The 23,056-nt window shown below is 37.5% G+C and overlaps 2 protein-coding genes and 1 pseudogene across 2 annotated transcripts; 1 reads left to right on the top strand and 2 right to left on the bottom strand.

Moving 5' to 3' along the window:
- Positions 1–13,952: 13,952 nt before the first annotated feature.
- On the top strand, positions 13,953–17,674 carry LOC143624494 (monogalactosyldiacylglycerol synthase, chloroplastic-like). The gene is made up of 8 exons (XM_077095129.1): positions 13,953–14,587; positions 14,666–14,838; positions 15,280–15,441; positions 15,524–15,665; positions 16,339–16,563; positions 16,765–16,827; positions 17,095–17,169; positions 17,392–17,674. The coding sequence occupies exons 1-8, from the start codon at positions 14,054–14,056 to the stop codon at positions 17,626–17,628; spliced, it is 1,611 nt and encodes a 536-aa protein (XP_076951244.1). The 5' UTR covers positions 13,953–14,053; the 3' UTR covers positions 17,629–17,674.
- A 1,976-nt stretch (positions 17,675–19,650) lies between these two features.
- On the bottom strand, positions 19,651–20,001 carry LOC143623256 (L-type lectin-domain containing receptor kinase IX.1 pseudogene; annotated as a pseudogene).
- LOC143623245 (putative serine/threonine-protein kinase PBL7) lies at positions 19,998–21,644 on the bottom strand. The gene has a single exon (XM_077094197.1). The coding sequence runs from the start codon at positions 21,642–21,644 to the stop codon at positions 19,998–20,000; it is 1,647 nt and encodes a 548-aa protein (XP_076950312.1).
- Positions 21,645–23,056: the final 1,412 nt, after the last annotated feature.

Genomic DNA, 23,056 nt, shown 5'->3' with positions numbered 1-23,056 from the left:
GGCCCTCTGGCCCACGGGTGATACTTAAGGGTATTTGGATCTTTTTGGCACGCTACCTCTATAAAAAAATATTATGATAGTTGTGTCATCTTATTATGTCAATGGGTTTGTTTTCTTATAGAAAAAAATGGACCATACCCTGACAGAAACCAAAAACCATAGTCAATTGTACATTTGTGTCGCAAATAAGTGTGTCGATTACATTTGTTGCAAGTAAGTGTGATATAGGGTATGTTTGGCAAAGAGCTTTTAGAAGCTTTTAGGAGCTTTAAGCTACAAGTTTTTAAGAAAAAGCTCATATTTATTGAAAAGTCTTGTTTGGTTAGAGTAGCTTTAAGCTTCTAGGATAGGAGAAAAAGCTTGAAGCTAAAAGCTCCAACTAGTAGCGTTTAAGAAAAGCTACAAGCTTTTGGTATATCATATTATACAATTTCGGTACTTGAACTTCCAACACTTTTTGTTAATTCATATAATAATTACATATTTAACCCTTATTCAAAACCAACTACCCCTCATGACTTTTAAAATGCCATAATTTTTTCACACGTTAATATTTTTTTAAAAAATTACATCATAAAAACGAGCATTTTATTCTCTTTAATTTAAGTATCATATTGTTATACTTCTATAACTTTAAAAAATTAGCATATTATGTGATTATTGGTCAGGATCGGCAATAAGTCGAGTCAGGAAAACCTGGGTCATGTGGAAGACCAAATTAGGGTCAAAACGAGTCAATGCAAAAAGGGTTAATTTAGTTCAGTTCACGTTGGTACAGTTTTGAGTCGAAAGGGGTCAAGTCAGAATAGGTTTCAAATTAGAACGATACACCGCATGAGCACCCAGCTAGTTTTATTAAAAGCTCCAGCTACTCTACCAAACGCCTGAATATTTCTAAAAAGCTACAGCTAACAGCTAACGGCTACAGCTTCCAGCCACCAGCTAGCAGCCACCAGCTATAGCTACCAGCTAGTTTTGCCAAACATACCCATAGACGTAGCAATACAGTCTCTTTTGTGCAATGCTAAACTAGTTCAACTAGACTAATAATATAACTATTGCTAGCATGTATGTATATTTATTAACGGTTTTTTAAACCACTGCGTGATTATATAATTGGTGAGTAATAATTCATGATTGTGTAATTCGTTACGTGATTATATAAACCGGTACGCAATAATATATGGACGTTTTACGCCTATAAAATATGCTACGAGATTATTTATACGTGATATGCAATTACAAAATCTATGTTACGTGATTATATAATTTGGTACGTGGTTGTGAAACGTGTTATGTAAATATATATGGACATTTATACATTCTCAAGTTAAAATACGTGTGCCAGACTATTCATATTTACATATTTATTTCTTATCACATATGATCCCACCCTTGAATATATATGCACTAATGTTGCCCAAACATAATTTATCAAAACAATTCACCATAGTTCGAATTTATATCATTGATAAACAAAAGTTAAGTTTTTTAATCAGTTTTAGAAAATTTTATTTATATATGATTATGTAACATCGTGAAAGTTTCGGTTTTAAAATACCAGGTTTAAAAGTTAAAGGACCAAAATTGTCAAATTCTAAACTTAAAGGTTTAAATGAAAAATCTATCTCTTGTTCCATGGCGATACGTGACAGGACAAAGGGAAAGCGCATCGCATATTGCGAAGGGCTTGGTTATGAACCTCATAAAGAGGCCACATGGCGATACGCGATCGACGTGGAGCCAACGTCATCGCGTATCGCGATGACGTGTTTTGACAAGCGTGACACGTATTGTCAAGTGTCAAATGGTGACACTACGTGTCACCATGTGGCACCGCGTCCGTCACGCGGCGCCACGTTGCAGAGCTACTTGTCACGAGGACGGCCTACGTCGCGATACGCGATTTTTTGATCAAAGGCTATCGTGTATCGCGATGGGCCTTCTGATTTTTCCTATAAATAGCAAGTTCGGGTTCAACTATTTCTCACACCAAATCTGCATACCTCTTTCTCTAACTTCTCCCTAAAGCCTCGTAAAAGTGTACCCTCGATTACCTCGTAAAACGTGTCCAAATTCCTCACCCAAATACCGATGTGACCTCGATTTCCGTGCCACACACCGACGACGTCCAACAAAGAAGGTGTTGCCATCTCGACGTCCCATTGTAGATTATTCCTATAAATACCGACGTGACCTTGAATTTTCCAATAAATATAATTCTTTGTTGTAGATTATTATTTAAGTAATTATGAATATTCTTAAATAATAAAGAAAAGAATCCGTTTCTTTGAGAAAAAGGAAAATACGGTTTTAAAGGAAAGTAAAATAAGATTAACTAAAGGTTTATCTTATAAAAGAAAAAGAAAATAAAATAAGTTAAAAAAAGACTTTTAATTTATAAAAGAAAAGAAAAAAAAAATAACCAATGTTTTAAAGTAAAGAAAATATAATCGAGGTAAAGATTATAAAAAGACTAAAGGTCTTAAGTCGGATTGTATATCCGACTAACAAAAAGTTACACTCGTACTATAGGTGCGAGATAGCAAGGGAAAGAGCCTCGGACAGTGTATTGAAGCTGATCCAAATCGAAAAAGGTGAATACGCCCCAAATTTTACAAACTTGTTTAAAACGAGTCAAATGAATTACAAGAAAAGATTTACATGGGACTACGTGTATCTAAAACATTATAAACAAAAGTAAGCGCTAGCTTCTGGCTGTCGTGTACGTTTTTGTCTGGATCCTTACATATGTGGTAAATGCGGTGGGCACACCGCACCACACGTGGTCATATGACGCTTTCCATGAGGAGAGCATGGCCATGTCTATACGTATGGTACCTAGCTAGTGTCGAACATTGCAGTGTTTGCTGGGGTATTTAGTGTAGAGACTTGAGTTTATAATTGTATTTGTTTTAAAGCTTGACTATTCCTAAGCCACGATGGGCCGGACATAACTATGTCTCGAGGGGTAATCAAGTTAAAAAAAATATTTTAGCGTCAGCATATTCACCAGCATGTGTTGCTGACGTATTTTCTAAACATTTTACAGGTAACCAAGAATAGAAGCTTGGGATGACGAAGTGCATAATATATCTGATTGGCTCGGATCTTTTTGTTAAACTTTAATTATAAATGGTGGTTTTTTAATAACAAGTAATCTTACTCAAACACTAAAACGGGAACTTTTAATCCCGTCTTTTGTTAATGTAAATATTATATTTTAAATCCATATGTTTAAAGACTTCCGCTTTTAATACGTAACTCTGATTTATTTACAAATGCGGTACCAACATAAGCTTCGCACGCCTAGGCCGTGGTCTGGGGTGTGACAAGTGTTGGTATCAGAGCCATCGATTTTAGCGAATTAGGTATTAAAAAGATAAAACCTAAGCTTTGATCCAAGTATAAGAAAAATGTTTTATTACTTGTTTAAATTTAAAATAGGGATAAGATAGGCTGGTAAACCTTTTCTATCCCTCCTCAATCTAAACCACCCAACCTATAGATGTCGTTCAAGAAGATCATGGATGGATTCATGAGAGACGCACGAAGAGCTGGAATTCCCGAACCCCTACCAAAGGATAACATGAGTGAGGATTACTATGAGTCTTTCTTCAACCAAGACTAATTCATTGACCGAACCAAACCAATATACTTCCCTGGAACCGAGAAATGTCCGATCAACTTACCTGATAGTCCACAAAAGCAAAGGAACAATCCTCCAAGACACTCAAGCTATCACCCATCAATAATACCAATGTACCACCCATCCGAGATCCCAACATATCACCCTTCCGAGATTCCGACATACCAACCATTCGAGGTTCCAACATATCAACCGCCAAATCCCCATCCATCGTACGTCTTCCTCTCCAACAAATAGATCAAAGAGGAACTGGATTCCGAATCATCTGATTGGATGCAATGCCACTTTGACCAACGAAGATGGCACACCGAAACCTCTGCTTTTGACTCTGTTGACTCTCAACCCAACAACTATGAAGGACCTCCCCGAAAGCCGAGAATGAGGGTCATGGTGCCGTATGAGAGTTTCCGCATGCCCCCGATAGTGAAAGAGACTGCCCAATAATGGAGGAGGAGGATCCTGAAGAAGAGGAAGACCTGGAGGAAGAAGAGGGCCCTGAGGTGGAGAACCCCAATGAAGTGACAACACCAATGGAAGAACCGTCCGACTGTGACTGCCCGCCTGGACAAGGATGTGTGCAACCGCTCTTCCACAAGAACCTGAGTTATGGCTCCGTTGATCCCTAAGTGCAATACCTTGAAGAATTAAAGAACAATTCAAAATCAAGTTTCCTACCATACCAAGGCGAGATCCCGTCCATCAAGGAACAAGCAAATGAGATCCGCGAGCAAAATGAAGCTGCTGAGGCATTCTTCAACTATCCGCCTGACGTGTCATCATCGCCGTACCCAAACCCAAAGAACCACTACGATATAGTCATGATGGGGTACCGTGATCTACCATCACGCTACAGATATCCGAACAAGATTCCGCAATCGCAAGAAGAATATCTCGATAGGTTGTTGCACGAAACTAATGATTTGAGGAAGAAGGTAGCCATTGGTGAAGTTAAGAAGGAGAAGATATGAGATAAGCTTCTTCGAAAGTGTAACAAAATGACAAAGATGGTGAAGAAGTACCTGAAGGACTCTGAACCCGTGATGAATCGAATAAGGATGTGTGTTATGCTGTTGAAATGTGTGTTGGGTTGTAATCTTGTAATAAACGTTGAAACGTTCTTTATATAAAGATAGGATTATATATATCGAGTAACGATATATATAAGTGTTTGTAATTATATATATATATATATATATATATATCATTTATGATGTATATATATGTGTGTGTGTGTGTGTGTAATGAATAAAACGAATATTTTAAGAAAAGAATATCGTTTAAATTTCAGTTGAAAAAAAAAGAAAAATGTCACATCAAAGAAATGTTGAGGATTCCCGAAAGGAAGTAAATAATCAGGCAAATAAAGATAAAGAAAAAGAACAAGAGAGAGAACAAGAAGAACAAATTGCCGACAAATACATTAAACAAATCGAACAAATGATAAAAGAAGCCGTTAGGGCTGAATCTCAAGCTAGAACTCATTCTAGGCAATCTCAATCTATTGAACCCTCTCGTAAATCGGTCAAATCCTGTTCTAAACCGTCTCACGTAGAAGAGAGTGTTCACGAATCCAATGCTGTTGCTGATGTCAAGCAAAAGTTCAAGAAAATGAAAATCGATAGTTGCTCGTTCAAGGAATTTAAATACTTTGGACCCAAGGAGTTTTATGGCGACAAGGGTGCCATTACGACTGTAAGATGGTTCGAGGAAATGGAGTCAATCGTGATCATAAGCAAGTGCTCCGAGCAAGAAAAGATTCAATAATCTACCCAAATGTTCAAAAGCGAAGCGTTAGAATGGTGGAACACACTGATAATGAGCAAAGGAAGATAAGTGCTATACAATCTGTCATGGGAAGAGTTCAAGGGATGATGATGGCAAAATTTTGTCCTATGCATGAAACCGACCAAATTCAAACGAAATTTCTTAATCATAAGGTCGTAGGAACTAATCTCCGCGAGTATAATACCAAGTTCCACGAATACTGTCGCCTCATTCCCCAGCTAGTTAACCCTAAGTCCAGCAAAGTAACACGCTACATATGTGGACTCCCACGGGAAATCCACGACATGGTGAGGTCACACATCCCAAAAACTTCCGACTCCGCGCTGGAGTTAGCTGGATATCTGATGGGCGGCCTTGTCCGCGACAAGGAGGAAGACAAGAAGGTCGTGTCTACCAACGACCAAAGAAGAACTGGAGGAAGCACCCGATTCAAGGGCAAAGGCGTAAACCAACATCGAATTGGATTCAATTCTAATTCCACGTCATTCAAGACATTCAAAAAGTACCACAAAGGTCAATGCCGTTTTGCTCCGTCTTCAACCACAACTGTTTATGATTCCTGTCACAAACCCGGTCACGTAGCGACCGATTGCTGGAAAAAGACGATGACTTGCTTTAATTGCAAGGAGATGGGACATCTAAGCTTTGAATGTCCTAAAAACAAACCCACAACTGGTGGTACGGGTGGAAGTGGTCAAGCCAAGAAGGGCAATGCAAGGGTCTTTATGCTCGATGCCCGAAAAGCGGCCGACATACCGGAAACCATCACCGGTACGTTCCTAGTTAACGACACGTATGCTAGGGTTTTATTTGATTCTGGTGCCAACTTAAGTTTGATAGATTATAGTTTTTATAGTCTATTAAACAAACCCTTAACAAAACTAAATAAAACTCTAAGCGTCGAGACCGCTAGTGGTGAAATCGTTAAAATCTCAGAAGCACTAGAAAACGGATAAATCTTGTTAGCTAGTTATATTCTGCCTATTCAATTGCTACCAATGACTCTTGCTGGTTTGCTATTATACTTGGTATGGATAGGTTATCCGACAACCATGCTCGTATCATTTACAATAGCAAAATCGTTGAACTTCGAGCCCCTGATAAACGAACCATTCGAATTGAAGGGGACAAAGACGTTGGCCAAGTTAGCATAATTTCCATGATTAGGGCTAACAAATCTTTGAATCAAGGATGCTTAGCATTCATGGCCTACGTCACCGAAGAATCCAAACTGAAGGAGATAAATGACGTGTCTATTTTCTCCGAATTTGCCTATGTCTTTCGCGAAGAACTTCCTGGAATCTCTCCCGATCGTGAAATAGAGTTTAGGATTGATCTTATGCCTGGTACTGCTCCGATCGCTAAGGCCTTGTATCATTTAGCACCGACTGAAGTGAAGGAGTTGAAGAAACAATTAGACGAACTACTTGAGAAGGGTTTCATCCAACAAGTTCATCCCCGTGGGAGCGCCAATCTTATTTCTCAAAAAGAAAGATGTATCAATGCGCATGTGTATCGACTACCGGGCTCTAAACAAAGTCACCATCAAGAATCGATATCCACTCCCTCGAATCGACGATCTTTTCGACCAATTCCAAGATGAAAGCTATTTTTCAAAAATCGATTGCGTTCTGGTTATCATCAACTCAAAGTTCAATCCGAAGATATTCTGAAAACAACGTTCCGAACAAGGTATGGACATTATGAGTTTACGGTTATGCCGTTTGGTCTCACTAATGCGACAGCCGCGTTCATGGATATGATGAATTAAATTTGTAAGCCTTACTTGGATAAATTTGTTATCGTATTTATCGACGACATACTTATTTATTCTAAGTCTAAAGATGATCATGAAACTTATCTTCGAACTTTACTTGAAATACTAAGAACCGAGAAGTTGTATGCCAAGTTCTCGATTTTGCGAGTTCTGGTTGCACGAAGTGCAATTTCTTGGTCACATCATAGACGTCAATGGTATTCAAGTGGACCCCGCTAAAATTGAAGCTATCTCTAAGTGGGAGAACCAAAAATCGCCAACCGAGATCTGAAGTTTCTTAGGTTTGGCCGGCTACTATCGTAGGTTCGTCGAAAATTTTTCTCGTATAGCCATTCCCCTAACTTTTTTAACTCGCAAAAATATCAAGTATGACTGGGGAACTAAACAATAAAAGGCATTCGATATACTTAAACAAAAACTCACCCAAGCACCTATACTGGCCTTGCCGGAAGGTACCGAGAACTTTGTTGTCTTTAGTGACGCATCTCATTCCGGTTTGGGATGCGTACTGATGCAACGAAAGAAAGTGATCGCTTATGCCTCTCGTCAGCTCAAGGTGCACGAAAAGAACTACGCAACTCACGATCTAGAGTTAGGCGCCATAATCTTGGCATTAAAGATATAGATGCACTATCTCTATGAAGTAAGATTTATCGTGTATACTGATCACAAGAGTTTGAATCACATATTTGATCAAAAAGAACTTAACATGCATCAACGACGCTGGATGGAAACTCTGAATGACTATGACTATGAGATCGTATATCACAAAGGTAAGGCCAACGTTGTGGCTGTCACCTTGAGTCGTAAGGAACATAAGAAACCAATAAGAGTCCGAGCTTTAAGACTAGAAATTCAAGTAGGTCTCATCGAATAAATCAAATCTGCTCAACTCCAAGCAATCAATGAAAACAAAATCTCCGACGAAAAACGTAACGGCACCATTGACTCGCTAGTCAAGGGTGACGATGGTGTACTTAGAATGGGAAACCAAATTTGGGTACCGATTGTTGGAGACTTGCGTGAGAAAATTACGAATGAAGCTCACAAGTCCAAATACATGATGCACCCCGGTAGTGACAAAATGTACCAAAATCTCAAACCGAACTACTGGTGGAATGGAATGAAAATGACATCGCTTCGCACGTGGCGAAATGTCTAACATGTTTGAAAGTCAAGGCTGAACATCAAAATCCATCAAGATTGCTTCAGCAACCCGAACTTCCCGTTTGGAAGTGGGACTTAATAACCATGGATTTCATCACAAAACTCCCGAAAACGACTCTTTAACAAAATGCTATTTGGGTCATTGTGGATAGACTAACTAAATCTGCTCACTTTATACCCATCAATGAATCATACTCAATGGATATATTAGCGTGTATCTATGTGAACAACATTATTGCCTTGCATGGAGTATTGTTGTCTATTATTTCTGATTGAGACAGTCATTTTACGTCTCACTTCTGGAAAAGCTTCCAACAAGCGTTAGGTACAAAGTTAAACCTTAGCACCGCCTATCATCCACAAACTGATGGGCAAAGTGAAAGGACAATTCAAATGTTTGAAGACATGCTCCGCACTTGTGTGATATACTTAGGTGGAAGTTGGGATAGCCACTTACTCCTAATGGAATTCTCGTATAACAATAGCTATTACACGAGTATTCAAGCCGCACCGTTCGAGGCATTGTATGGTCGAATATGTAGAACGCCCGTGTTCCGGTCTGAAACTATAGATAATCAATTATCTGGACCCGAGATAGTCCAAGAAACGACCGAAAAGATCTTACAAATCCGAGAACGACTTAAGACGGCACGTGATCGCCAAAAGAGTTTTGGCGATGTCCGTCGAAAGCCGTTGGAATTCAATGTTGGTGACAAAGTTCTTTTGAAAGTATCGCCATGGAAAGGCATGGTTCGCTTCGGTAAGAAAGGAAAACTTAGTCCTCGATTTGTAGGACCATTTGAAATACTCGAACGAATAGGTACCATTGCATACCGTTTGCAACTACCCGAGGAAATGCAAGGGATACACGACGTATTCCATGTCTCAAGTCTGTGTAAATGTTTAACCGACGAATCTTTGTCGATGCCATTAAAAGATGTTGAAATAAATGAGAACTTAAAATTTGTTGAAAGACCAATTCAAATCGAAGATTTAAAAACAAAGAAATTAAAGAGACGGACTTTGAAAATCGTGAAAGTAAAGTGGGACTCACGAAGAGGCCCCGAAGACACTTGGGAACTCGAATCCGAAATGAAAAAGAAATACCCCCACTTGTCTAAAAAGGCAATCTCGAGGACGAGATTTATTCCAAGGTGGGGAGGATGTAACATCGTGAAAGTTCCGGGTTTAAAATACCAAGTTTAAAAGTTAAAGGAGCAAAATTGTCAAATTCTAAACTTAATGGTTTAAATGAAATATCTGTTTCTTGTTCCATGGCGATATGTGACGGGACAAAGGGAAAGCCCATCGCGTATCAAGAAGGGCTTGGTTATGAACCTCAGAAAGAGGCCACACGGCGATACGCGATCGTCGTGGAGCCAACGTCATCGTGTATCGCGATGACGTGTTCTGACAAGCGTGACACGTATTGCCACGTGTCAAACAGTGGCACTATGTGTCGCCACGTGGCACTGTGTCCGCCACGTGGCAGAGCTACTTGTGACGAGGACGGCCTACGTCGCGATACGCGACGGGTTGATCAAAGGCCATCGCGTATCACGATGGGCCTTCTGATTTTGCCTATAAATAGCAAGTACGGGTTCAACCATTTCTCACACCAAATCTGCATACCTCTCTCTCTCTCTCTCTCTTTAACTTCTCTCTAAAGCCTCGTAAAAGTGTAACCTCGATTACCTCATAAAACGTGTCAAATTCCTCACCCAAATATCGACGTTTCCTCGATTTCCGTGCCACACACCGATGACGTTCCAACAAAGAAGGTGTTGCCATCTCGACGTCCCGACGACCCGCCTCGTAAAGCATGCCGACGTGTGGAGAAGTATTGGTGTGCATCATTTCACGTGCAAAGGAAAATGTGTTGAGGAAGAGTGTCTGATAAAAAAGATAAAGAAGACGAAGCGGCGTTGAAGTGCTGCTCAATTGTGTAGGGTTCCTTATAAGCCAACAAAGCTAGGCATGAAGCCCAAATAAAATAAAAATAAAAGGCTTAAAACCCTAAGTCGAATATATACTCGATACATCGATAAATAAAAGGAAATATAACAAAGAAAAGAAAAGAAAGGAATATGAATATATATGTGTGTGTGTGTGTGTCTATTATATAATTCTTTGTTATAGATTATTATTTAAGTAATTATGAATATTCTTAAATAATAAATAAAAGAAAAAATATGTTTCTTAGAGAAAAAGAAACGTAGGGTTTTAAAGGAAAGTAAAATAAGATTAACTAAAAGTTTATTTTATAAAGAAAAAGAAAAGAAAATAAGTTAAAAGAAAGACTTTTAATTTATAAAAGAAAAGAAAGAAAGAATACTTTTTAACCGAGGTTTTAAAGTAAAGAAAATATAATCGAGGTAAAGATTATAAAAAGACTAAAAGTCTTAAGCCGGATTGTATATCCGACTAACAAAAAGTTATGCTCGTACTATAGGTGCGAGATAGCAAGGGAAAGAGCCTCGGACAGTGTATTGAAGCTGATCCAAATCGAAAAAGGTGAATACGCCCCAAACTTTACAAACTTGTTTAAAACGAGTCAAATGAATTAAATGATAAGGTTTACATGGGACTACGTGTCTCTAAAACATCATAAACAAAAGTAAGCACTTGCCCTCAGGCTGTCGTGTACCTTTGTCTGGATCCTTACATATGTGGTAAATGTGGTGGGCACACCGCACCACGCCTGGTCATATGACGCTTTCCATGAGGAGCGCATGACCATGTGTATACGTATGGTACCTAACTAATGTCGAACGTTGCGCTGTTTGCTGGGGTATTTAGGGCTGCACAAACAAGACAGGCCGGACTGAACCGGGTTAAACCCGACCCGACCCGAGACCGAGATTATAACAAAATCCAGGACCGAGGACCGGACCTGTGTTTGTATTTCGGATGTCGATCTTTTTCGAGTTCGGTTCTTCGGTTTTGGTGTCTAACCGAGACCTGCTTTGAAGGTGAACTTGAGGGTGAAACATATGCAGACTATGAAGCACGTTTTACTTGAATTCCATCCATTTGCGGCTGCCATGTTTTTTTGCAGAGTTGAAATAATGAAATTAGAAGACATTGAGGATGAGAAGGTTGAGAATGAAGACAAAAGGTCACCCCATTTAAATAATTTTGTTTTATCTTTCCAAGTTAATGGTTTATTATTTTACCTTTCCAATTTAAAGATCTATAAAAAGTTATTTAATTGTTTTTTTTTAATTTTGAACGGCTATTAAATCAAACTTTTCCATGTCTATTTAAACTTTTCTATTTCTATTTGTATGTAAACTTTAAAACATTTAAAATATATTGACTAATTATAATTATATTTAATCTAACTAATGATTTAGAAAATAAAAATAATAAAAAGTATATTTTTAAATAATGTTATTTTTTTGAAGTACATAAATATATGTATAATTAAGAAAAGGTACTAACAGAGCCATTTTAATAGCATGCATAATTTTATTTGGTAGAAAGTTATAAAGTTATAGTGTTATAGTAATTCAAATAAGTTGAGTAACATGTTTAGGTATTATTAAGTTTTATAAGCCAGAATTTTGGTAAAAAAAAACCATGGGTAAACACCATGGTTTACTGACGCATAGAAAAGCTAAAATTTCTGGACTAATATATATATATTTTAATATATAATAAATATCAACTTCATACTCTTTTGTCTTCTTTTGGTTACTTTCTTCGTCTCTTTGAACATGGTATCTAATCTCCATGGAAGAGGAAGCTATCGCACGACTATGTTTCACAAGTTTAGAATTTCCTTGAACCTGTTTTGTAAATATCATATCTTGGGTTGCAAACTGATTGTTGGTTCAACCTGATTCGGTCCGGTCTTGAAAAATTCGGTTACCCTTTGTTCAGACCCAAAGACCGACCCGATAACCGAAAATGAAAAAGACCAGGACCGAAATTCTCTGCTGTACTTTAGGGTCGGGTCGGTTAAGTCATTTTTCGGTCCGCTTCTTCGGGTAATTTCGGGTCAGACTCGAATCTGCACACCCCTAGGGGTATTTAGTGTAGAGACTTGAGTTTATAATTGTATTTGTTTTAAAGCTTGACTATTCCTAAGCCACGAAGGGCCGGACATAACTATGTCTCGAGGGGTAATCAAGTTAAAGAAAATATTTTAGTGTCAGCATATTCACCATCATGTGTTGCTGACGTATTTTCTAAACATTTTGCAGGTAACCAAGAATAGAAGCTTGGGATGACGAAGTGCATAAGATATCCGATGGCTCGGATCTTTTTGTTAAACTTTAATTATAAATGGTGGTTTTGTAAATAACAAGTAATCTTACTCAAACACTAAAACGGAAACTTTTAATCCCGTCTTTTGTTAATGTAAATATTATATTTTAAATCCATATGTGTTAAAGACTTCCGCTTTTAATACGTAACTTTAATTTATTTACAAATGCGGTACCAACATAAGCGTCGCACGCCTAGGCCGTGGTCTGGGGTGTGACAGATTACTTACCGGTGGCGCGTAAAAAACATGTGTGTTTTCAAGTATAGAAATATAATGGACTTTTAAAAGTGGTTGATAGGTATAACAGAAGTTAATGAGAGCGAGCTAAATAGTTACATAAATGTCTGTTGTCGCATTAAAAGTAAAAAAGTAAACATGCTTATTCCTTTTCATAATTTTGAACTTTGTTTTTATTAAACGTTATACTTATTTATAGCAACTTAAGTAGTTAGTTTTGTGTTGTTTTTCCTTTCAAAAAAAGAAGGGGCATGACGTGAAGAAGAGAGGAAAGATGGTTGGTTTTTATTTGGAAGAATGCCTTTAAATAGGTTTATGTGAATGAAACGAGGAAATAAAGAGGAGGGATTATTTTTGGTTGATTTTAGGTTGTGAAAGGGTCAGCTTGGACACATTCTATCCTAAACTCGGTTTTGAGACCAATAATCATTATTGTTAGTGCTCTAAAGAGCACCCACAATAGTGAGTCTAAGATTGTGGACACATTAGCACATGCTTATATTGAAAGGACTCTTCTCTATAACAGTTAAACTAGCTTCAAAAACCTCCTCAAAACACGCCTCTCTCAATTTTTTCCTCTCACATAATCTATTTTTTTAAACATATTTACACAAGAGTGTATGTCCCTCTACATTGTCGTCTATTCTATCTATCCTCCTAAACTGACAAAGTAACAAATTTTGGTTTTGTACTTTCATTTTGTAATGACTTTGGGTATTAAAGGCTTAAGGCTAACTTCTGTTTAGAAAGTGATATGAAGTTAACTAAATCAACCTTTATACCCAAACTCGTTATAAAATTGAAAGCACAAAACTTAAAACATATTAGTATTTTTTTTCTTAATACTCAAACTTGTTACTTAAACCAAAATACAAACACCTTAATTAACCAAACAAACCCATAATAATAAACCGCCACCAATTTCTTGTGGCTAATTATTAACACATATAATTTCATTTCACTTTCACTTTCACTTTCACTTTCTTTCCTTCCCGGCTGCATTCCAACACACTATATAACTTCCAAAATCCCTCGAATATTATTTCCATATTCCAATTCCAATTCACTCCATCTATGTGGCTGCAAACCCATCTTCACATTTCTCAATTCTCCTGTCGATGACTTAATTAATGCTAACAATTACACCAATTTGTCGAAACCAACGATGCAGTCATCTTCTTCATCGTCGTCTGTCACCTTAGAAACCACTAATACCATCAATTTACTATCCAAATTAGCCACCTTCACTTTCAATTACAACACCGATCGATTCAATTCAGATGGGTATCCTTCAATTCTCCCTAATTTTGTCAAATCAGATAAAAAAATTGGGCCTTTTTCGGCTTCCGGGAGAAAGAAGTCGTTAAAGATTGTGGGTTCTTTGAGTTATTCAGGAACCGGAAGTGGGTCTAGTTTGAATAAGCTGTTTAACGAGTTTAATAGGTTTGTTAGCTTCCATTGTGATAGGATTCCGCTTGGGTTCGATTCGGGGCGGGTTTATTCGGAGAGTGAGTGTGGGTTCGGAGAGCGAAACGGAGGCGGTTTGGAGGATGGAACATTGGGATTGAATGATGGTTTAGTGGGTAATAATAAGAAGAAGAAAGTTTTGATTTTGATGAGTGATACTGGTGGTGGTCATAGGGCTTCGGCTGAAGCGATTAAGTGGGCTTTTAATGAGAAGTTTGGTGATGAATATGAGGTTGGTTATTGAATTTTGATGTTTGGATTGATGTGATTGTATTGGGAATTTGGGATTTGATTAAATTTGTGTTTGTAGGTGTCTGTGACTGATTTATGGACCGATCATACTCCGTGGCCGTTTAATCAGTTGCCAAGAAGTTATAACTTTTTGGTTAAACATGGTTCGTTATGGAGGATGATGTATTATGCGTCTGCGCCTCGCGTGGTTCACCAATCAAATTTTACAGCAACGTCTACGTTTATAGCACGGTAAAGATTCTAAATTACTTAGCTTTTTGTTGTTATATTTGGAACGGGTTGCAAACACACACAAACAAACTGCAGAAAAGTAAGAATACGAGGATTCACGTGGTTCACTCTAAGCTGGCCTACGTCCACACGAGCTGCAACCATGTTATTTTATTATTGCTCTCGTGATGAGAGAATTATATGTACAAGATGTGTTTAAATAGAACCTAACTAGGCTTACAAACAAAGCCTACAGGAAAACATAAATGGGCTTTCATAAAGAGATACACGGCCGGTCCAAAACTTCCCATGTTATCAATCTTTATTAACCTCATAACACATGTCTTCAAGTAATTGGGTCCAAACCGAATAACACTTTATTGTCTAGATGTTTGATTATTATCATCATAACTGATTTAACCGTCATTCCTAACTGGTTATCATTCATATGTATGGTGGCAGAGAGGTTGCAAGAGGTCTAATGAAGTACCAGCCCGATATTATCATCAGTGTACATCCTTTAATGCAACATGTACCTCTTCGTATCTTGAGGTCAAGGGGTCTTCTGGACAAGATTGTGTTTACTACAGTCGTTACAGATCTAAGCACGTGCCATCCTACATGGTGTGTTTAACATCCCAAATTTTAAGTTAACATGCTGTTTTGAGTGTTGAGATTGTGCTGATTTTAGTTGTGTGTGTGATAGGTTTCATAAACTTGTGACAAGATGCTATTGCCCTACAGAAGAGGTGGCAACACGGGCCTCAAAAGCGGGCCTCCAATCTCCTCAGATTAAAGTTTATGGGCTTCCTGTTCGACCTTCTTTCGTTAAGCCTGTTCGGCCCAAGGTTGGTAATGACTCTAAAAGGGTTTTGGTCGACATGGGGTGGGTTGACCAAAACACTTTCTGTTCTAAAGTTTAAACTTTGTATATATAATGAGTCTCAGATGTGATTACAGAATGATATTATTTGAATAAAGTGAATTAGGAGGTTTTATCCAGAAAATGCACTTTGAGTGACTTTCGACATGTTTGACCCATTTGAACCGTTCCCTTTTTAGAATTTTTCTTTTTGTTTTACCTGTTTGACTTGTTACAGATAAAAGATAACTCAAGTCAACCCGTTTATTTTCTGCAATTTGTTTTTGAATATTTCAATTTCTCTTTATCTCAAAAGTCAAATTCCTAGTTAGTTAAATCACAAGTCTCAACCTTAATTCACAACTTGCGTTTAGATTTGTATATCTTTCATTATAGTCTTGAAATTTTAGCTCTTTTTGGTTGGTTCAAAGTTCAAACATAACATCAACAATTTTGACGATCAAGATTATCAGTGAAAAATGAAAATTATTGATTATTATGGAATCAGGCGTCAATACACATACAAAATCTCTATATCTTACAAAGTTAACAACTAACCAAACAAAAAATTAACTGCAATTTGAGCTTAACCGAGACAAGGATGGGAATAGTGCATGCTTTGACTTTTTAGGTCAAACTAATGATTGTGTGTTACATAGGTTGAATTGAGGAAGGAGCTTGGTATGGATGAGGATCTACCTACCGTGTTACTGATGGGTGGTGGGGAGGGGATGGGGCCCATCGAGGCTACCGCCAAGGCACTTGGAAACGCATTATATGATGAGAATCTTGGCGAGCCGATCGGTCAGATTCTTGTAATTTGTGGACGCAACAAAAATCTTGTCAATAAGTTGCTTTCAGCCGAGTGGAAGATTCCTGTTCAGGTGAATATCTCATCATCATCATCTTCATAATAATAATATTCATCATATCATCATTATCCTCATATATAGCATGGGTTACCTATTATTTAACTCCTTATGGGTTATTTATTAATTTTAAAATTGTTTTTTTTTGTCATAAATTTATTTGGATTGCGTTAGAAAATGAGTGATTATAGTTTAAATATTATTAATTAATTTCAGGTGAAGGGGTTTGTTACTAAGATGGAAGAATGCATGGGCGCTTGTGATTGTATTATTACCAAGGTAATTAGACACCTTTGACTATTGCAAGATTTCAACTTGGTAATTTAAGAATTATAATTTCATATCGATTTTTAGTAGTTTTTAAATCTCTAAAATAGTCAATTGAAAGAATCCATGTGTCCAATAATACAGTATTCAGTTCTTTGTAGACAAAAGATAGATTCTTGCTAATTTTGAAGTTAAAATATGACTTACTTGAATCTCAAAAGTCAAATCCCACATTGTCTAATGAATACTTATTTAATATTATTTGTTTGTGTCTTGTAGGCTGGTCCGGGAACCATTGCAGAAGCTATGATCCAAGGACTCCCCATAATTCTAAACGGTTGCATTGCTGGGCAGGTAATTTTGTTATCAAAAGTTGACTTTTTTTTTTTTGGAATTCTGCTAGTGTTACTATCTTTAGTCATCTGGTGTTAATAATGGTAGAACAAGAATGTATTCATTGTGTATAACCTTTTAAATCATTTTATGAAAAACCAAAGCAGATTATTTTTGTAGTAAATATATATTTTTAATTATTTACACAACTATTTTCTAATCATTATTTTATTGATTTTGCAGGAAGTTGGGAATGTGCCATATGTGGTAGAAAATGGGTGTGGAAAATTTTCAAAGTCACCGAAAGAGATTGCAAATATTGTTGGTCAATGGTTTGGTCCAAAAGCACATGAGCTTAAAGCCATGTCACAAAATGCATTGAGTCTCGCAAGGCCCGATTCCGTTTTCAAAATCGTTCAAGATCTTCACGGGCTTGTTAAACAAAGAAGTTTAACAATGCAGTATATGGGTTCAAGTTAGTTGAGATGATTTATTGTTAAGGTACTCGTGTAACCTATGCAATTTTGACTTTTGTTAGTAGCAAGTTATGCTTTTAAGGGATGTTTCCCACAAGCAGTAAACATATATAAATACGTGTTTGAAATCATATTATTCATGTTGTATGATTTAGGATTTGAATGATTGCTGCAGGAAATTTGTAAACAATGTTCATGATTAATAACATCTATTATTTGGATGATTTGTAGCTTGTGGTTGTTGAAATGAGTGTCTATTGGATTCCAGAAACAAGTATGAAAGTGGAATTGGTATACAGTTTGACTTTTGACTTTTGTGGTCAAACTAGGAACCTTCTACCTGGAATATAAGCATGTGAAATCATATTTTTGAATTGTTTATAGTGTATACAGCAAACTAGTTAACTAGCAAAGACATGCGATCACGCTGAGACAATCTTTCGTGTAAGTTTGGCATAACATTGTGACATGGATGTGGAGATGATTATATAACTATAAGTTTAACAATAAATATAAGGGCAGATATGAAAATCAAACGACATCTAGAGGTGAACACAATGGTTCAGTTACTAGGATAGGTTTTGTACGCGTAAGAAGCTACAAACTAGCCTATGAACATCTTGGATATATTGATATTGATTTTTAAGGTTATATGGGCTAGGTTTTAACTTTAGCTATAACCAAATCAAACCAAAAAAAACTATAAATCGAGTTATAAGTTTTAACAGAGCAAAACCGAAAAATCGGCAGATAAGTTGATAAATATTTTATCAATGCCCCCAATGAAAAGAAAGTGTTTTAAGAAATGCCAGTGGGCCACCAGTGGTAGTAGTATTGTAGTAATTAAGCCACAAGAACGACCACCGCCATCAACCCTAATCGATGGTTAAGTGGGTCATGCTCGGTTAAATGATTTTAAGTGTGCGGGTTAGAGCTGATGTTTTTTACCCGAATAAAAATATGGGTCATGTTCGGGTTGAACAGTTCAACCTGTAACCCGCCAGGATTGACACCCCTAATCAAAACCCTATAATCAAGCTATTTAAAGTTAAAACTACAATGACTAAATTGCTTAATCAGTTAACAACATCAACCAAAATGCGTTTTTTCTGGTGGTGGAACGAGTAACTTCTCGATAACTTTTTGGTATTCGTATGTCTATAAAATGATTTTATATTTTTGTTGGGATCACAATTTCACAACCTTCTGGTTCTGAATATCTGCTACTGACGGTTGTTGCAGCATCCGAGGCCCGTTACGTGTTCTTCTTACGATTCAAACGGGCTGCGGGCATATAGCGTAAATGGTATGGTGGAACAGAGTTTTTCATTCATGGTGATCACATACTATATGAAGTACCTTCTAGAACTCAACCTGTGTCATTTGTGCTGGAAAGGTTAGTTTTAAGACCATGTTATGCATATATATTCTTATCATTTTAACTTAAGTACTGTCCTTCACTAGTAGAGGTGGAAAGTGGGAGGATCCGGTAATCGGTCAAAATGTGCAACTGTTTTATTCATGTCAAAGCAAACTGGCCGATTGACCTGCACACTTTTCTTATATCTTTTAAGAACGAGGCCGAGTCAAAATGAGTAATTTTGTAGCACGGGTTGAAATAGGTCGAGTTGGTTTGACGTGCCAATGCCTTATTTACCAAGGGATTATCCACAGCAAGTTCGATTATCTTCACCCCAAGCTTCTTTTCGAAGACCCACTCAGCACACAGGGGCATGTTTTAGTTAGATAGATATGATGTTAACTCTTTATCTTTGTACCCCCTCCCCCCTCTTTATATCAAAGCTCCATAATCATTTGATTTAATTCAATGAGATGCTAATCAGTTTATCAGTCGGTTTTTCATCTTCTGTACGCATAAATACAGTAGGCCACAAATCAAGCAATCTTTAACATAATACACAAGAATAAGATAAGAACCTAGAGTATACAATGTTCAACAATTATGATTGTTTAAGGCACCATTAATCGACTGTACTGATGCTCCCTGTACAGTCAGTCATCTGATTCAGAGATAGCTGGGCACCGGCATATTCATTGGAAGAATTGGGAGCTCAGCTTCGAACGTGAGCACCCTGACCGCTTGACAGATAGACGGCCTCCAACCAGGGTCAGGGTGTGAACACCATAACCCCACAATCATCAAACACTCGACTTCTTTTGCGTTGAATTCATTGTTCAACTTCTGATCCACACCAGAAAGCAGCTCAGATTTTCCATGTAAACCCCAAACCCACTCGACCAACCCAAAGTCTGAGTTTGGGTCAACTTTATCTGTTGCCTTTTTTCCGCAAGCTATCTCTAATGCAACCACCCCAAAGCTATACACATCTGACTCTCTGCTAGCTCTCCCGGTCATTGCATACTCAGAGCCATATAGCCTAGAGTTCCGGCTAAACCAGTGGTTTTTAGATCCCTTTCGTTGTCCATGAGTCCAGCCAATCCAAAGTGTCCAAGCTTTGCAATGAAGTTTGAATCAAGCATGATGTTGCTTGCTTTGATATTCCCATGCAGCGTGCATTGTTCATGGAGATATAGCAACGCCGAGGCTAAACCTGTAATGATTCTGTACCTCATATCCCATAGAAGGAAACTATATTTGTAGAATAGATAATGATCAAGGCTGCCATTTGGCATAAACTCATACACTAGCAATAACTGAGTTTTATCATGGCACCAACCAATGATTTTCACCAAGTTTCGGTGCCTTAATCTACAGATGATCTTCATTACAGTCATGCACTCTTGCTTTCTTAGTTTAAAACCCTGTGAAATTTTCTCAGCAACTACCATAATATTTCGTTCACCGGCGGGTAAGCAGCCCTTATAGACGCATCTGAATTCTCCGTCGCATAACTTCTGGTCATTATAGAAGTTGTTGGTTGCCCGGGCAAGATCTCTGAGAGTAAATCTTCTTAGTCCTGTTCCTAAATCAACATCATCATTTACTGATGTCAAGGCAAGTATGTCTCCCCAACCTGGGCTTCCATGTTCAAAATGGCCTTTAAGTGAATTAATGAATGACCATACTTGCATGATGTTGATTCCTGATCCTTGCGTTGAAGAGCCCTTTGTTTCTTGAAATGACAATGCCCGGACAAGACTTCCTATGACCACAGTCATTGTTGGTCGCTGATTTGGAAGACTAAGCAAACATCGAGCTGCAATACTAGAGAATTCCTTCAAAGAACTCTTTGAAATGTGGTCCCTAAAACTAGAACTAATAATCTGAGTGAGTCTTCCTCGTTCGATCAGGTCTTGAGCCCATATTGCTAAACCCTCTTCCAGACTCTCGTCCACAGCGGGCCTTCCAGACAACACTTCAACCAATACGACCCCAAAGGAATAAACATCAGATTTTCTTGTCAGTCTACCTGTGTAGAAATAATTTGGATCCATATACCCAAAGGTGCCTTTGACTGTGGTGCTAACATATGTACATGCCTGATTTGTAGGTCCTATTTTAGCCGATCCGAAGTCTGCAATCTTGGCATCATAATTCTGATCCAATAAAATGTTGGAGCTTTTCACGTCACGGTGTATGACTCCTTGTCGTGTGCCAGTACCCGTGTGCAGGTAATCCAAACCACGTGCAGCTCCTATGCAAATCTTGAGCCGCTGAGACCAAGTCAGATTTGTACCTTTCTTGTGAAGATGATCATAAAGGGTTCCGTTAGGCATGTACTCATAAACAAGAGCCATCTCATTCCCCTCGTTGCAATAACCAAACAAAGGCACAATGTTACAATGGCGCAGCCTCGAAAGCATCTTTACTTCAACCCAAAACTCCGTCGCTCCTTGATGAGAATCAAAATGCAACCTCTTAATGGCATAGAGAAAATTAGTTGGTCCATTGCAAACCTTTCCTTTGTACACCTTACCAAACCCCCTGTGGCCAATGCACCATTTTTCATCGAACTTATCGGTCGCTGAACTGAGCTCGGACATTGAAAAGCAGCGGCATGCAGGTTGCTCGTCTTTGGTGATTGCATTTAACATCATTTTGAATCGATACTTGCAAATACGGATCAAACTCGTTCACTTTAGCTTTTCCCTGAAATACATATTTATGCACATAATCAAGAACGCATTGATAAACAAACGAGCACACGATATTTAGGATGAGCTCTCCTATTATTATAATCAAGAAACTAACTCAAAAACTTGATTAAAATAATCCGTAATACAATAACCTTAACATGGCTATATTTACAAGGTGAATATAACTTGGCCAACAAGTAATACCTAATTATACTATAACCCTTAGATGCATCCCATAAACCATTACATCATCAATGAATCCCACATGCCCAAATAAGTCCAACCATGTCACCTCCCTCCACGTGACGAGCCTATTATGATGGAAATTACAAACACATAATTTACAAGACGGTATTGCAACTATCACTAACTAAACCAAAAGTTCATAGTACCTAATAACATGCTTTCTACTAAACAACGTTTTTATATCGAGTTTAGTTTCATGATAAACACCTGTAAATAGATAGATAACTTGGAGCTAGCTAGCAGAAGGATAGTAGTAGAAAAACATACCAAGATTAGATTAGTTATGAACAGAGTGACGGAAGAAGAACAAGAAGAAGACACAAAAGGAAAAGCATGCATTAATTCAAGTGCTAATTATAATATGGACGGGTCCCCCTGACACTTTGTTGACTTCAACACGGTGTGTATCTGATCCCAACGCTCACTTTAATATGTTGTTATGTCACCTAATATATATATCCATCTGGTTTTGGGTTCAAACGCCATACAGAAATTTCAGTTTTATGTCTATGAAAGTTGTTTGGATTTTAGGATTGGTTCGGCCCTATTCGGTAGTCGACGTAGTTATTTGGACCTGAAAGACAGTGGGCCCAAAATAATTAATTTACGCTTCCGTATTTTTTGTTAAATGATACTTAATTTAGGGCAAATAGAAATAGACTACATTTTTATCAAGTTATTTAAAATACAAAATAAAAAATAAAAATCTATAAATTATGTGTGGTTCGTTTTTGGGTTTTAATTACATGCAAAATCAAATGTTGAATGGAAAGTTCGTTTTAAAAAATAAATAAAACCAAACCGTTTATAAGTTTTTTTTTTCTTGAAAAAGAAAAGAAAAATTATATATATCCACGTAATGACCCATGACATATTAGTCTAGTCGTACGGTGTCCCCTTCACAAATGTGAGGTGGTGGGTTTAAATCTTTGGAAGTGTAAGCTTTGAGAGATTTTATGTCGAAAAATTTGTTGTTGAAAAAGAATCCACGTAATGTTGCTTTTGTTGATTTGTGACTCGTCATTGCAAAATGCTAAAAAAAAACTTTGATCACTTTGGACGTCATGTGTGTGTATAAATATTTCTTAATCTTTTTTTGAACGGCAGAAGTTATATTAAAAAAGGTT

This window comes from Bidens hawaiensis, unplaced genomic scaffold (assembly GCF_021521415.1).
Source record: "Bidens hawaiensis isolate Kalapana, Puna unplaced genomic scaffold, B.hawaiensis_p1.1 tig00000369_1, whole genome shotgun sequence".
In the NCBI taxonomy this organism is placed as follows: domain Eukaryota; kingdom Viridiplantae; phylum Streptophyta; class Magnoliopsida; order Asterales; family Asteraceae; genus Bidens; species Bidens hawaiensis.
Note: the sequence above shows the minus strand (reverse complement) of the source record. Positions and strands in the feature narration are given on the sequence as shown.